Genomic DNA, 16,583 nt, shown 5'->3' with positions numbered 1-16,583 from the left:
TATGAATTACAAGAAATACCAGGGAACACTTAAGAAAGAACTCAGGAGAGCACGAGGTTGTTGTAGCAGACGAGGTGAAGGAGAACCCTAAGGGATTCTACAGATATGTTCAGAGCAAAAGGATTACAAGGGACAAACTTGGTCCTCTGGGAGATCAAAATGGTAATCTATGTGTGGAGCCAAAAGAGATGAGGGAGATCTTAAATGGATTTTTTTTTGCATCTGTATTCACTCGGGAGACAGACACAGAGTCTACAGAGGTGAGGCAAAGCAGTGGCGAGGTCATAGACCCTATGCAGATTGCAGAAGAGGAGGTGTTTGCTCTCCTCGTGGTGGACAAATCCCCAGTGCTTAACAAGGTGTTCCCTTGGACACTGTGGGAGACAAGTGCAGAAATTGAAGGGGCCCCAGCAAAGATATTTAAATCATCCTTGGTGAGAGGTGAGGTATCTGTGGATTGGAGGATAGCTAAAGTTCTGCTGTTTAAGAAAGGCTCTAAGAGTAAACCTGGAATTTACAGGCTGGCGAGCCTGGCATCAGTCGTGGGAAGGTTGCTGGAAGGTGTTCTAAGGGACTGGATTTATCAGTATTGAGGTAGTCAGCGTGGCTTTGTGTGTGGTAGGCCAGTGGGATGAGTTGCGGTGTAAAAATGGGACAAAATTGGAAAGGGTGATAAACACAGAAGTTGTTATGTATGAATGCGTATAGTACACAAAATAAGGTAGATAGGAGCTTAACATCAAAGGATACACTTTGTATTGAAAGGACAGGCAGGAAGGCAGAGGTGGTGGTTGTGGCTCTGTTGGTAAGAGATGGAACTTCATCTTTAGAAAGAGGTGACATAGAACCAGAGAATCTTTGTGGGTGGAGTTAAGAAACTGCAAGGGTAAAAAAAATCATAATGGGAATCATATATAGGCCTCCAAATAGTAGCCAAGATGTGGGGTTGAGATTGCAAAGGGAGCTGGAAAGGGCAGGTAATAAAGGCAAAGTCACAGTTGTAATGGGGAATTCAATATGCAAGGGGATTGGGAAGATCAGGTTGATGTCAGATCACAGGAGAGGAAATTTATTGAATGTCTATGAGGTGGCGTTTTAGAGCAGCTTGTGCTTGAGCCTGCTTGAAGGAAGGCCGTCTTAGATTGGGTGTTGTGTAATAACCCAGATCTTATTGGGGAGCTGAATGTAAAGGAACCCTGAGGAGACAGCGATCATAATATGATTTCCATTTTGCAATTGGAGAGGGAGAAACATAAGACACATGTATCAGTATCACAATGGAATAAAGAGGCATGAAAGAGGAACTTGCCCAGGTGGATTGGAGGAGGATGATGGCAGAGCAGAGATGGCTGAAGTTTCTGGGAATAGTTCACAAGGCGCAGGATAGATACGTCCCACAGAGGAAGTTCTCAAATGACAGGGGTAGCAACTGTGGCTGACAAGGGAAGTTAAGGAAAGGGCATTTGAGGTAGCAAAAGTGAGTGAGAAGTTAGATGATTGGGAAGCTTTTAAAATCCAACAAAAGGCAACTGAAAAAAAGCTATAAGAAGAGAAAAGATGGAATATGAGGGCAAACTGCCAATAATATAAAGCAGGATACTAAAAGCTTTTTCCGGTTGTATAGAGAGTAAAAGGGAGGTGAGAGTTGATATCGGACCACTGGAAAATGATGCTGGTGAGATAGTAATGAGGTGCACAAAGAAATGGCGGATGAATTTAGTGAGTACTTTGCATCAATATTCACTGTGGAAGACACTAGCAGTGTGCCAGAGGTCTGTGAGTGTCAGGGAGCAGGAGTGAGCGCTTTTGCTATTACAAAGGAATTCGTGTGAGGAAAGCTGAAAGGTTGCCTGGATAAGTCACCTGGAAAAGATGGACTACATCCCAGAGTCCTGAGAAAGGTTGTTCACCATCTACTTGGCTCAGGTCAGGAGTGTAATGGAATACTCACCATCAGTTCCATCAGCGTCTCAAGCAGCTCGACACCATCCAGTACAAGGCAGCCCACTTGATTGGTACCCCTTCCACAAGGCAAGGAAGAAGGGAAATTAAAGGCCAGTTAGCCTAACCTCAGTGGCTGGGAAAGTGTTGAAGTCTGTTAATAAGGATAAGCTCTTGGGAAACTTGGAGTCCAGTGATAAAATAACTCAAAGTCACCATGGTTTCCATCAAGGGAAATCTTGCCTGACTGATGCATTAGAGTTCTTTGAGGAAGTTACAAACAGGGTGGACAAAGGAGAGGCAGGGGATGTCATTTACTTGGATTTTCAAAGGACATTTGATAAGATTGAGGCTGTTTAATAATATAAAATCCTATGGGGCTGAAGGATATTTTCTAACATGGATAGAGGAATGGCTGCCAAGCAGGAAGCAGCAAATGGGAATAAAAGGGGCTTTTACTGGTTGGCTGCCGGTGACTAGTGGTGTTCCTCAGGGGTCCGTATTGGGACCGTTGCTTTTCACAATGTTTCTCAATGATTTAGATAATGGAATTGATGGCTTTGTGGCAAAGTTTGCAGATGATACGAAGATAGGTGGAGGGTTAGGTCCTCCTGAGGAAGAAATATGATTACAGCAGGTCTTAGACAAATTGGAAGAAGGGGCAAAGAAGTGGCAGATGGAATACAGTGTTGGGAAATGTATGAGAATGCATTTTGGTAAAAGGAACAATAGTGCAGACTGTTATCTAAATGTAGAGAAGGTTCAAACATCAGAGGCGCAGAGGGACTTAGGAGTCCTTGTGCAAGACTCCCAGAAGGATAATTTACAGGTTTAGTCTGTGGTAAAGAAGGCAAATACAATGTTGGTATTTATTTCAAGGGGAAAAGAATATTAAATCAAAGAGATAATGCTGAGGCTTTATAAGGTCATTTCTTCAGCAGTTTGAACGGGGCACGACTGCGCAAGCGCGTGAAGGTCGGCCTCTGAGACAGCGGGAGTGTTTAAAAAGTGAGCAGATTGAGAGGGGAGAGGTAATTTCTTCTGCAGTTTGAACGGGGTACGGCTGCGCAAGCACGTGAAAGTCAGCCTATGAGACAGTGGGAGAGTTTAAAAAGCAAGCAGATTAATGGAGTCGGGTGTCGGAGGAGCGGGCAATGGAGTAGTGGGAGACAGAGTAGGAAGGCTTTGGTTCGAGAGGCTTCGGCGAGCAGAGGCTGAGGACGAGCTTGCTCCCATTCAGGTAAGGCTGGGTAAACTCCTTTAATTAATCTAATTAGCTTAGGAGTAGGTAATGGAGGCAGCAGTTCGGGCAGTCGAGTGCTCCGTTTGCAGTATGTGGGCAGTCAGGGACAGCACAGTTGTCTCTGATGACTACACCTGCAAAAGGTGCATCCAGCTGCTGCTCCTGACAAACCGAATTAGGGAACTGGAGCTGGAGCTGGATGAACTTCGGATCATTTGGGAGGCAGAGGCAGAAATAGACAGGAGTTACAGGGAGATAGTCACCCCTAACAGTCAGGAGACAGGTAGCTGGGTGACTGTCAGGAGAGGGAAGGGGAATAGACAGAATGAGCAGAGCACCCCTGTGGCCATTCCCATCAACAATAAGTATACCGTTTTGGATACTGTTGGTGGGGACGACCTACCAGGGACAAGTTGTAGTGGTTGCGTCTCTGGCACCGAGACTGGACCCTCAGCTCAGAAGGGAAGGAAGGAAAAGAGGAGAGCAGTAGAGATAGGGGATTCGATAGTTAGGGGGACAGATAGGAGGTTCTGTGGGAAAGATCAAGAATCCCGGATAGTCTGTTGTGATATCTCCGATCAAGTTCTTGGTATTCTCAGGAGGGAGGGTGAGCAGCCAGATGTCGTGGTCCACGTAGGGACCAATGACATGGATAGGAAGGAGGTCCTGCAAAGAGAATTTAGGGAGTTAGGTACAGAATCGAAAGACAGGACCTCCAGGGTTGCAATCCATGCCACGTGCTAGTGAGGCTAGAAATAGGAAGATAATGCAGCTAAATACATGGCTAAGGAGTTGGTGCAGGAGGGAGGCTTCATGTTTCTGGACAATTGGGCCTTGTTCCAGGGAAGGTGGGACCTGTTCCGACAGTACAGGTTGCACCTGAACTGGAGAGGGACTAATATCCTTGCGGGAAGGTTTGCTAGTGCTGCTCCAGGGTATTTAAACTAGATTTGCAGGGGTAGGGGAACCAGAGTGTTAGAGTAGATAGTGAGGTGGAGGAGGATAAAGGTCATGTGAGAGCTGCAAGTATAGTGCATGGAGTAAAGCCAGATCTAACATATAAAGAGGCTTTGAGGAAAGAGAAGCAGAATAAAGGGTGTAAGAGTAGTAAGATAGAAGGGCTAAAGTGCGTGTACTTCAATGCAAGAAGCATCAGGAACAAAGGTGATGAACTGAGAGCTTGGATGCATACATTGAATTATGATGTAGTGGCCGTTACGGAGACTTGGCTGGCACCAGGGCAGGAATGGATTCCCAATATTCCTGGATTTCAGTGCTTTAAAAGGGATAGAGAGAGGGGTGTCACGTACCCCGTGACCAGGTTACAGAACCAGCAGAAATGGAGAACACTTTGGAGTCTGGTATTACTGTAAACTAATAGTGTTTATTAGTAACTAAGCAATACAGTAATATGAATGCAAATATATTGAACAGGTTGGCAATGATATATATACAAATGTATGGAAATAGGAACAAAACTAGTCTCTTTCAAACCTAGGGGTAAATGGGTACAGTCTAACGATGATGAAGAGAGTTCAGTTCAGTTTGAGGTAGTTAGTTGAGTAACGTTGAGAGAGAGAGAGAGAGAGAGAGAGAGAGAGAGAGAGAGAGAGAGAGAGAGAGAGAGAGAGAGAGAGGAGAGAGAGAGAGAGAGAGAGAGAGATGAGCTGTTGCCGTCAATCTTCCCGTTGTCTTCCGAAATCCTGTTGTAGTCACCGACCATGACCGTAGCACGTACGACCGTTCCTCAGTAGTGGAATTATCACCCAGGCAAGGGTGGACACACAAACAAGTCCCCACTAGTTGCACCTTTTCACACTGTGAGTCACTGATCGATTTCCCCGAATCGATCCTTCAAAACCCCACCTTCTCATGGGTGCACAAAGCTCGTTCAGTGTCCAACACTGTGTGTGTCTCATGGTGTGGCTTGGTGTGTCTGTCTGTGGCCCATCGGACCTGGCTTTTTATCTCCACATGTTGGACACCAGCTGTGCATCAACCTGCTCTGCCCACTGCTTTCTGCAGAAACTCTACAAGCAGGCAAGTGACCTCGGAGAAAGGTACACAATCAGCAGAGCAACCATAACATCATTCTTTCGAGCAGTTTCTGTCTTTCTCTCTCTCTCTCTCTCTCTCTCTCTCTCTCTCTCTCTCTCTCTCTCTCTCTCTCCCTCTCTCTCTCTTTTAATAGCAGCACAGTTCATAGGGTCTCTTCTGGACCCCTTTTCCAAACAAGAGTGACCCCTAACAGGGGAAAATGGGGCGGAGGGGTTGCATTACTGGTCAGGGATACTATTACAGCTGCAGAAAGGGTGGGTAATGTAGCAGGATCCTCTTTTGAGTCAGTATGGGTGGAAGTCAGGAACAGGAAGGGAGCAGTTACTCTACTGGGGGTATTCTATAGGCCCCCTGGTAGCAGCAGAGATACCGAGGAGAGAGATTGGGAGGCAGATTTTGGAAAGGTGCAAAAATAACAGGATTGTTATCATGGGTGACTTTAACTTCCCTAATATTGATTGGCACCTGATTAGTTCCAAGGGTTTAGATGGGGCAGAGTTTGTCAAGTGTGTCCAGGATGGATTCCTGTCACAGTATGTTGACAGACCGACTGGGGGAATGCCATACTAGATCTAGTATTAGGTAACGAACTGGGTCAGATCACAGATCTGTCAGTGGGTGAGCATCTGGGGGACAGTGATCACCGCTCCCTGACCTTTAGCATTATCATGGAAAAGGATAGAATCAGAGAGGACAGGAAAATTTTTAATTGGGGAAGGGCAAATTATGAGGCTATAAGGCTAGAATTTGCGGGTGTGAATTGGGATGATGTTTTTGCAGGGAAATGTACTATAGACATGTGGTTGATGTTTAAGGATCTCTTGCAGGATGTTAGGGATAAATTTGTCCCGGTGAGGAAGATAAAGAATGGTAGGGTGAAGGAACCATGGGTGACAAGTGAGGTGGAAAATCTAGTCAGGTGGAAGAAGGCAGCATACATGAGGTTTAGGAAGCAAGGATCAGATGGGGCTATTGAGGAATATAGGGTAGCAAGAAAGGAGCTTAAGAAGGGGCTGAGGAGAGCAAGAAGGGGACTTGAGAAGGCCTTGGCGAGTAGGGTAAAGGAAAACCCCAAGGCATTCTTCAATTATGTGAAGAACAAAAGGATGACAGGAGTGAAAAAAGGACCAATTAGAGATAAAGGTGGGAAGATGTGCCTGGAGGCTGTGGAAGTGAGCGAGGTCCTCAATGAATACTTCTCTTCGGTATTCACCAATGAGAGGGAACTTGATGACGGTGAGGACAATATGAGTGAGGTTGAAGTTCTGGAGCATGTTAAGGAAGAGGAAGTGTTGGAGTTGTTAAAATACATTAGGACGGATAAGTGCCCAGGGCCTGAAGGAATGTTCCCCAGGCTGCTCCACGAGGCAAGGGAAGAGATTGCTGAACCTCTGGCTAGGATCTTTATGTCCTCGTTGTCTACGGGAATAGTACTGGAGGAGTGGAGGGAGGTGAATGTTGTCCCCTTGTTCAAAAAAGATAGTAGGGATAGTCCAGATAATTATAGACCAGTGAGCCTTACATCTGTGGTGGGAAAGCTGTTGGAAAAGATTCTTAGAGATAGGATCTATGGGCATTTAGAGAGTCATGGTCTGATCAGGGACAGTCCGCATGGCTTTGTGAAGGGCAGATCGTGCCTAACAGGCCTGATAGAGTTCTTTGAGGAGGTGACCAGACATATAGATGAAGGTAGTTCAGTGGATGTGATCTACATGGATTTTAGTAAGGCATTTGACAAGGTTCCACACGGTAGGTTTATTCAGAAAGTCAGAAGGCATGGGATCCAGGGAAGTTTGGCAAGGTGGATTCAGAATTGGCTTGTTTGCAGAAAGCAGAGGGTCGTGGTGGAGGGAGTACATTCGAATTGGAGGGTTGTGACTAGTGGTGTCCCACAAGAATCGGTTCTGGAACTCCTACATTTTGTGACTTTTATTAATGACCTGGATGTGGGGGTAGAAGGGTGGTTTGGCAAGTTTGCAGATGACACAAAGGTTGGTGGCATTATGGATAGTGTAGAGGATTGTCGAAGATTGCAGAGAGACATTGATTAGATGCAGGAGTGGGCTGAGAAGTGGCAAATGGAGTTCAACCCAGAGAAGTGTGAGGTGGTAAATGGCAGGATACTTGGTAGTGTGGAGGAGCAGAGGGATCTGGGGGTAAATGTCCACAGGTAGGTAGTTGCCTCATAAGTAGATAGAGTAGTTAAGAAAGCTTATGGGATGTTAGCTTTCATAAGTCGAGGGACAGAGTTTAAGAGTCGCAAGGTAATGATGCAGCTCTATAAAACTCTGGTTAGGCCACACTTGGAGTACTGTGTCCAGTTCTGGTCACCTCACTATAGGAAGGATGTGGAAGCATTGGAAAGGGTACAGAGGAGATTTACCAGGATCCTGCCTGGTTTAGAGAATATGCATTATGATCAGAGATTAAGGAAGCTAGTGCTTTACTCTTTGGAGAGAAGATGAGAGGAAACATGATAGAGGTGTACAAGATATTAAGAGGAATAGACAGAGTGGACAGCCAGCACCTCTTCCCCAGGGCACCACTGCTCAGTACAAGAGGACATGGCTTTAAGGTAAGGGGAGGGAAGTTCAAGGGGGATATTAGAGGAAGGTTTTTCACTCAGAGAGTGGTTGGTGTGTGGAATGCACTGCCCGAGTCAGTGGTGGAGGCAGATACACTCGTGAAATTTAAGAGACTACCAGAGAGGTATCTGGAGGAATTTAAGGTGGGGGGAATTTAAGGAGACAGAGTTTAAGGGTCGGCACAACATTGTGGCCCGAAGGGCCTGTACTGTGCTGTACTATTCTATGTATAAGACACTGGTCAGGCTGCATTGTATTGTCAACAATTGCTAGTATTATCAACAATTTTAGGCCCCATTTCTCAGAGAGGATGTGTAGTCTTTGGTGAAAGTTCAGAGGAGGCTCACAAGGAGTATTCTGGGAATGAAGGGGTTAACTTATGAGGCGCATTTGGCAGCCTTGGGCCTGTACTCACTGGAATTTAGAAGAATGCAGTGGGGGCGGGGGATCTCATTGAAACATACTGAATGTTGAAAGGACTAGATAGGGTGGATGTGAAAAGGATGTTTCCTATGATGGGGGTATCCAGAACTGGAGAGTACAGCCTCAAAATTGAGGGGTGATCTTTTAGAACACAGGTAAAGAGGAATTTTTTTTAACCAGAGAGTTATGAATCTGTGGAATGCTCTGCCAGACTGTGGTGGAGGCCAAGTTTAAGTATATTTAAGGCGGAAGTTGATAGCTTCTTGATTAGTCAGGGTATCAAAGGATATGACGAGCAGGCAGGTGTATGGGTTTGGGTAGGATCTGGGATCAGTCATGATGGAATGGCAGAGCAGGCTCGATGGGCTGAATGGCCTAATTCTGCTCCTATGTCTTATGGTCTTATGATCTCGTTGCGCAGTTGGAGGTTGGCAGGTATAATGTTGTGGGTAGCACTATTCATGGCTGAAAGGCAATTGTACTGGGAGTTTTATATCCATGGATACAAAATCAAATGACAGGCCAGGCAGGTTGGCAGAGGAGGAGGTTGGCTCTGCTGGCAGAAAGTGCAATCAAATCTGCAGAGGTGACATAGGATTGGGAGATGTAGAATCCTTGTGGGTAGAGTTGAGAAACTGCAAATGTAAAAAGACCCTGTTGGGAGTTATATACAGACCTCCAAACAGTAGCCAGGATGTGGACTACAAATTACAGTGGGAGATATAAAATGCTTGTCAAAAAGGCAATGTTACTGAGTCATAGGGGATTTCAACATATAGATTGGGAAAATCAAGTTGATGCTGGATTCCAAGAGAGAGAATTTTTGGAATGCCTCCAAGATGGTTTTTAGGAGCAGCCTCCGGTTGAGCCCTCTAGGAGATCAGCAAATCTGGATTTTGTGTTGTGTAATGAACTGGATATGATTAGAGAGCTTAAGCGAATGGAGCCCTTAGGAGAAAGAGATCGTGACATGATAGAACTCACCCTGCAGTTTGAGAGGGGGAAAGCTGAAGTCAGATGTATCAGTGTTACAGTGGAGTAATAGGAATTACAGAGGCATGAGAGAGGAGCTGGCCAAAGTTGATTGAAAGGGGATACTAGCAGGGATGATGGCAGAGTTGCAATGGCTGAAGTTTCTAGGTGCAAGTCGGAAAGCACAGGATAAAATACGTCTCAAAGAAGAGAAAATATTCTGAAGGTAGTATGATGCAACAGTGGCTGACAAGAAATCAAAGCCAACATAAAAGCAATGAAGAGGGCATATATTAGAGCAAAAATTTGTGGGGAGTTACAGGATTAAGAAATTTTTAAAAACCAATAGATGGCAACTTAAAAAAGGAACTATGGGTGGGGGGGGGGGGAGATGGAATATGAAGGTAAGCTAGCTAATAATATTCAAAAATTATACCTAAAGTTTTTTCAGATATATAAAAAGTAAAAGAGAGGTGAGAGTAGATATTGGACTGCTGGAAGATGAGACTGGAGAGGTAGTAGTGAGGGAGAAGGAAATGGAAGATGAACTGAATAAGTATTTAGCATCATTCTTCACTGTGGGAGAATGCCAGAAGTTTGAGAATGTCAGGGAGGAGGAAGGTGTGTGAAACTCCCATTACTAGGAAGAAGGTGATTGGGAGACTGAAAGGTCTGAGGTATGGTAAGTCACCTGGACTAGCTGGTCTGCACTCCAGGGTTCTGAGTGGTGGCTGAAGAGATGGTGAAGGAATTATTAAAGATCTTTCAAGAATCAATGGATTCTGGCATCATTCCAGAGCACTGGAAAATTGCAAATGTCACTCCACTCTTCAAGAAGGGGAGGAGGCAGATGAAAGGAAATTATAGGCTAGCACGCCTGACCCCAGTGGTTGGGGAGATGTTGGAGTTGATTGTTAAGGATGAAGTTTTGGGTACTTGGAGGATCATGAAAAACTTGGCCAAAGTCAGCATGATTTCCTTAAGGGAAAATCTTGCTGACAAATCTGTTGGAATTTTTTGAAGAATAAATAAACAAACAGGATAGTGAAAGTAGACTTGGTGGATGATGTGTACTTGGATTTCTGAAGACCTTTGACAAGGTACTGCACACGAGACTGCTAAACAAGCTAAGAGCCTGGGTATTATAGGAAAGATACCTGCATGGATAGACCATTGGCTGACTGGCAGGAACATAAATTAGCAGAAATTATGCATAACTTTCACAGCAAAATAAGAGCTATAATGACACAAAACCAAGTTGAGAGAGAGATAAACAAATATAGTCAAAGAGACAAGAGATTCTGCAGATGGTGGAGATCTTGAGCAATACACACAAAATGCTGGAGGAACTCAGCAGGCCAGGCAGCATTTATGGAGAGGAATAAACAGTCAATATTTCATGCTGTCTAGTGTAGGGCCAAGGTCCAAGATAGAGTTAATTTGGATCTGACAATCACCACCGCTAACTGACCACAATGGACAACTTGTCTTGCCTCCATAGATGCTGCTCAGCTACTGAATTCCCCAGTTGCTGTAGGTTCCAGTATCTGCAGTCTCTTGATCCATGTGATGAAAGAGTTTCCTAAATGACCCTAATGTACCTGCCTCTACCATCACCCCTGACAGGGAGATCCACCCACCCTCCACTGTCTGTGTAAAAATCTACCTCGGAAATCACCCCTACACCTTCCTCCAATCACCTTAAGATTATGCCCCTTTGCGTGAGCCATTTCTGCCCTGGGAAAGCTTCACTCTATCTGTGCCTCTTCACCTCGTACACCTCTATCAAGCCACAGCTCATCCTCCTCTGCCACAAAGAGAAAAGGCCAGGCATTCTACCTATCTTCACCAGACACGGTCTCGAGTCCAGGCAGATCCTCCAACCCTCTACCAAACTATCGTTCTCAGTCCTTCCACTTCTGAAGGGCAAGGCAATCAATAAGGGCAAGAGCAAATCAATTCAAAGCGTTGGTCCGATGTTAATTCATGATAAAATTAAGGATTGGGTGCAGTCTGTGAAGACAGTGTAAATGCAGTATCTGCAGCCTCTTGCATCAGCATGTTCTTCCATCTTTTGGGATGCCCAGCTGTCTGACCAGCTCACCCTCTCACCAGCCCATAGAACATCGAACAGAGCAGTACAGCACAGTGTAGGCCCTTCGGCCCACCATGCTGTGCTGACCTTGTAACCTCCTCTAAGATCAAACTAGCCTTCCCTCCTACAGAGACCTCCTTTTCCCTAGTACTCACGTGCACACCTAAGATTTTCTTAAATGCCCTTAATGTATCTGCCACTACCACCCCTGGCTGCACATTCCATGCTCTCCTCACTCTCAGTGTAAAACACCTTACCTCTGACCTCCCCCCATACTCTCCTCCACTCAGCTTAAAATAACACCCCCTTGTCTTAGCCATTTCTGCCCTGGGAAAAAGTCTCTGGCTGTCCACCCTAACAATACCTCCTATCAATTTATACACCTCTATCAGGTCACCTCTCAACCTCCTTCATTTCAGAGAGAAAATTCCTCACTTGCACAGCCTCTCCTCATAAGACACGCTCTCTAGCCCAGCATAGCCTTGTTTTGGAGGATGCCTCCCTGACACTGGGGGACGTATGACTCTATGGGACAAGGAAAGCCTGGAGAGGCGGGCAGGACTCATCGGTCAGTGCGGATCAGAGATTTTAACTGGCATGGAGTTGCCAATGAGAAAAAAACACCAGGAAAAGCAGCAGAGGGTTGTAAACCTTCATCATTGGCACTAGCATTCCCACCACTGAGGACATCTCAAAAGTCAATGCCTCAAGAAGGCAGCATCCTTCACCAACCATGAGATGCCCGCTACTCACTACTACCATCAGGAAAGAAGTACGGGAGCCTCACAACCCACTCAATGTTTAAGGAGCAGCTTTTTCCATCCACCATTGGATTTCTGAACGGTCCATGAACACTACCTCCCCATTTTGCTCTCTTTTTGCACTACTGATTTATTTTTTTAATGTACCTGTTGTAATTTATTGTAATTTTTATGTATTGTTCTATGCTGCTGGCGCCACAAAATAACAAATTTGATGACATAAGTCAGTGATGAGAAACCTGATTCTGATTCTGACTCTGAGTAATCGAATCCGCAGGCAGAAGGAGATTGTGAAGGGGCTGGAGGAAGTGGAGCTGATCGCAGATGGGAATGGGGAGCCGGACTCAAACGCAGAGGTAAGGAGATGCCAGCATTTGAAACAGAAGCAGGGATGGATAAGATAATGAGAGAAGTTGCTGAGTGCAGTTACTCTGATAGCAGGTGCAGGCTCCACGTTATAAGGAGGTCCAAAGTGTCAGAAGTGATAGTAGGGGCAGATTGATTAGGGACATTTAAGAGACTGTTGGAGAGGCACACGGATAATAGGAAAACGAAGGGTTATGTAGGAGGGAAGGGTTAGATTAATCTTACAGTAGGTTAAAAGATCAGCACACCATTCTGGGCCACAGGGCCTGTAATGTTCCATGTTCTGCTTCTGCCAAACCCTCGAAGCATTTTTATGTTAGAATAATGCCATTATTTTCCAGAGCCAGACTCCAAACCAGGATCAAGATGGGTTACAGAAGCAGCAGTCTGCACCAGAGGCAGGTATTCCGCGGGTTGTCAACATTGAAGAGGAGCTTCTGAAAGCAAAGCTTGTTAACATGGCCACTGAAAGGTGAGCAACACCCACTCTGCCTGTCTATTACAATAACTCCATGTGTTCTGGCACTGTTTGTACACAGTCCCTTCCTTCACATACCCATTTTTCAACATTAATTTGTCTGTGCTCTCCAGCTGTAGTAAATCCATACAGTAGATCCACATGTCCACCCTGTTAGCGAAAATTCATCGTATTGCAACACGTATGGAAATTACACGGAGAATCAAACTCTCAGAGTAAGAATCCACATGCAGCCAGTCTAATTGACAACCAGTTCTTTGTTTTACATTCATAATATTAACTGGAAGTGTAATCACTGTCTTATAGAACATAGGACAGTACAGCTTAGGACAGACCCTTTGGCCCACTACGTTGTGCGGCCAATTAACTTAATCTAAGATCAATCTCACCCCTCCCTCCTACTCATTCCCCCATTTTACTTTCATCCATCTGCCTATCTAAGAGTTTCTTAAATACCCCTAATGTATCTGCCCCTACCACCACCCAGGCTGCACATTCCATGCACTCTCCACTCTGTGTGGAAAGATAAACTTCACCTCTGGCATCTCCCCTGTAATTTTCTCCAGTCACCTTAAAATGATGCTGCCTGATCTTAGTCATTTCCACCCTGGGAAAACGTCTCTGGATGTCCACTCAATCTATGCTTCTCACAAGACCATAAAGACAAAGGAGCAGAATTAGGCCATTTGGCCCATCGAGTCTGCCCCACCATTCAATCATGGCTGATGCTTTTCGCCCCCTCCTCAGCCCCACTCCCCAGCCTTCTCTCCATAACCTTTGATGCCGTGGCCAGTAATGAACCTATCAATCTCTGCCTTAAATACACCCAACGACCTGGCCTCCACAGCTGCCCGTGGTAACGTATTCCATAAATTCACCACCCTTCGCATCTCTGTTTTAAATGGATGCCCTCTTGTCCTAGACTCCCCCACCATGGGAAACATCCTTTCCATATCCACTCTGCCTGGGCTTTTCAAAATTTGAAAGGTTTCAATGCGATCCCCCTCATCCTTCTGAGTTCCAGTGAGCACAGACCCAGAGCCATCAAACGTTTCTCGTATAATAACATTTTCATTCCTGGAATCAGCCATGTGGACTTCTCTGGACCCTGTCCAATGTCATCATATCTTTTCTTAGATGAGGAGCCCAAAACTGTTCACAATACTCACTGTGAGGTCTCAGCAGTGCTTTATAAAGCCCCAGCATCACACCCCTGCTCTTATATTCGAGACCTCTTGAAATGAGTGCTAACATTGCATTTGCCTTCCTCACCACCCAATCTACCTGCAAGTTAACCTTTAGGGTGTTCTGCACAAGCACTCCCAAGTCCCTTTACATCTCAGATTTTTGGATTTTCTTCCCGTTCGGAAAATAGTTCACACATTTATCTCCACTACCAAAGTACAATTTCCAACATAGCATTTCATTTTACCACTTTCTTGCCCATTCTCCTAATCTGCCTAAGTCCTTACTACTCATCTTATACACCTCTATCAAGTCACCGCTCATCCTCCTTCACTCCAGAGAGTAAAACCCGAGCTTGTTCAACCTATCCTTGGAAGTACAGATGGCATCCTTAGCCCAGTAATCACAGGAGCTCATTTCTGTAATTCTGAGTAATCCTCTCCCTCCTCTGCTCGAGCAAATGCAATAACTTCTTGCTATCTGGTGATACTAATTTTGTTGTTTGAATTTTACAATGCAATTTGGCTAATCAGATTAATTCCAGCTTTCAGTATACCTATCAGTCCCATTACCCCACATTATGTATTCCACCAACTACACTCTGAAGTCCCAATACCCCAAATACAATCTATCAGTCCTAATACCCCAACTACACTTTATCAGTCCCATTACCCCAACTACACTTTATCTGTCCCATTACCCCAACTACACCCTATCAATCCCATTAGCCCAAATGTACTCCATCAGTCCCATTACCCTAACTACATCCCATCAGTCCCATTACCCCAACTCCACTCTATCAGTCCCATTACCCCAACTCCACTCTATCAGTCCCAGTACCCCAACTACACCTTGTCAGTCCCATTACCCCAACTACAACCTATCAGTCCCATTACCCCAACTACACCCTATCAATCCCATCATTTTGACTACACCCTATCAGTCCCATTACCCCAACTACACACTATCAGTCCCATCACCCCTATTGCTCCCTATCAGTCCCATTAGACCAGTAAGACCATAAGACTTAGGAGCAGAAGTAGGCCATTTGGTCCATCGACTCTGCTCCAACATTTAATCATGTTCTGATCCACTTCATCCAGTTATCCCCACTCCCCTGCTTTCACCCCATACCCTTTGATGCCCTGGCTAATGAAGAACCTATCTATCTCTGCCTTAAATACACCCAATGACTTGGCCTCCACAGCCACTCGTGGCAACAAATTCCACAGATTTACCACCCTCTGACTAAAGTAATTTCTCCACATCTCTGTTCTAAAAGGACGTCCTTCAATCCTGAAGTTGTGCCCTCTTGTCCTAGAATCCCCTACCATGGGAAATAACTTTGCCATATCTAATCTGTTCAGGCCTTTTAACATTTGGAATGTTTTTATGAGATCCTCCTCATTCTCCTGAACTCCAGGGAATACAGCCCAAGAGCTGCCAGACGTTCCTCATACGGTAACCCTTTCATTCCTGGAATCATTCTCCTGAATCTTCTCTGAACCCTCTCCAATATCAGTACATCCTTTCTAAAATAAGGAGTCTAAAACTGCACACAATACTCCAAGTGTGGTCTCACGAGTACCTTACAGAGCCTCAACATCACATCCCTGCTCTTATATTCTATACCTCTGGAAACGAATGCCAACATTGCATTCACCTTCTTCACCACCGACTCAACCTGCAGGTTAACCTTTAGGGTATCTTGCACAAGGACTCCCAAGTCTCTGCTCCTCTGCATTTTGAATTCTCTCCCCATCTAAATAATAGTCTGCCTGTTTATTTCTTCCACCAAAGTGCATGACCATACACTTCCCAACACTGTATTTAATTTGCCACTTCTTTGCCCAACGCTACCCGTTCCTCCATCTATCTTTTTAAAAATTTACCACAAATCCCTTAATACTGTGGTCCAAATCATTGACATACATCATTAAAAGTAACGGTCCCAACACCGACCCCTGTGGAACTCCACTGGTAACCAGCAGCCAGCCAGAATAGGATCCCTTTATTCCCACTCTCTATTTTCTGCCAATCAGCCAATGCTCCACCCACGCTAGTAACTTCCCTGTTATTCCCTCTTGTCTTGCTAAACAGCCTCATGTGTGGCACCTTTTCAAAGGCCTTCTGAAAATCCAAGTACACCACATGTACTGCATCTCCTTTGTCTTCCTTGCTTGTAATTTCCTCAAAGGATTGCAGTAGGTTTCTTAGGCTGATCTTCCTGAAACCATGCTGGTTTTGGCCTATCTTGTCATATGCCTCCAGGTACTCCTTAATCTCATCCCTAATGATCGATTCCAACAACTTCCCATTGATGTTGGGCTAACAGGCCTATAGTTTCCTTTCTGCTGCCTCCCACCCTTCTTAAATAGCGGAGTAACATTTGCAATTTTCCAGTCATCCAGTACAATACCAGAATCTATCGATTCTTGAAAGATCATTGTTAATGCCTCTGCAATCTCTTCAGCTA

At 45.1% G+C, this 16,583-nt stretch overlaps 1 protein-coding gene across 2 annotated transcripts in view; it reads left to right on the top strand.

Annotated features, from left to right (window-relative positions):
- Positions 1 to 16,583, top strand: part of LOC140716645 (serine/threonine-protein kinase MRCK beta-like) — a 136,316-nt gene that overhangs the window by 84,705 nt on the left and 35,028 nt on the right. For both annotated transcript variants that reach the window (XM_073029476.1, XM_073029477.1), the window contains exons 10-11: positions 12,356 to 12,434; positions 12,786 to 12,916. In XM_073029476.1, the coding sequence (XP_072885577.1) occupies positions 12,356 to 12,434; positions 12,786 to 12,916 (210 nt within the window). The remainder of the gene's footprint in view (positions 1 to 12,355; positions 12,435 to 12,785; positions 12,917 to 16,583) is intronic.

This window comes from Hemitrygon akajei, chromosome 25 (assembly GCF_048418815.1).
Source record: "Hemitrygon akajei chromosome 25, sHemAka1.3, whole genome shotgun sequence".
Lineage (NCBI taxonomy): Eukaryota > Metazoa > Chordata > Chondrichthyes > Myliobatiformes > Dasyatidae > Hemitrygon > Hemitrygon akajei.
This window is presented reverse-complemented; position numbering and strand designations above follow the sequence as displayed.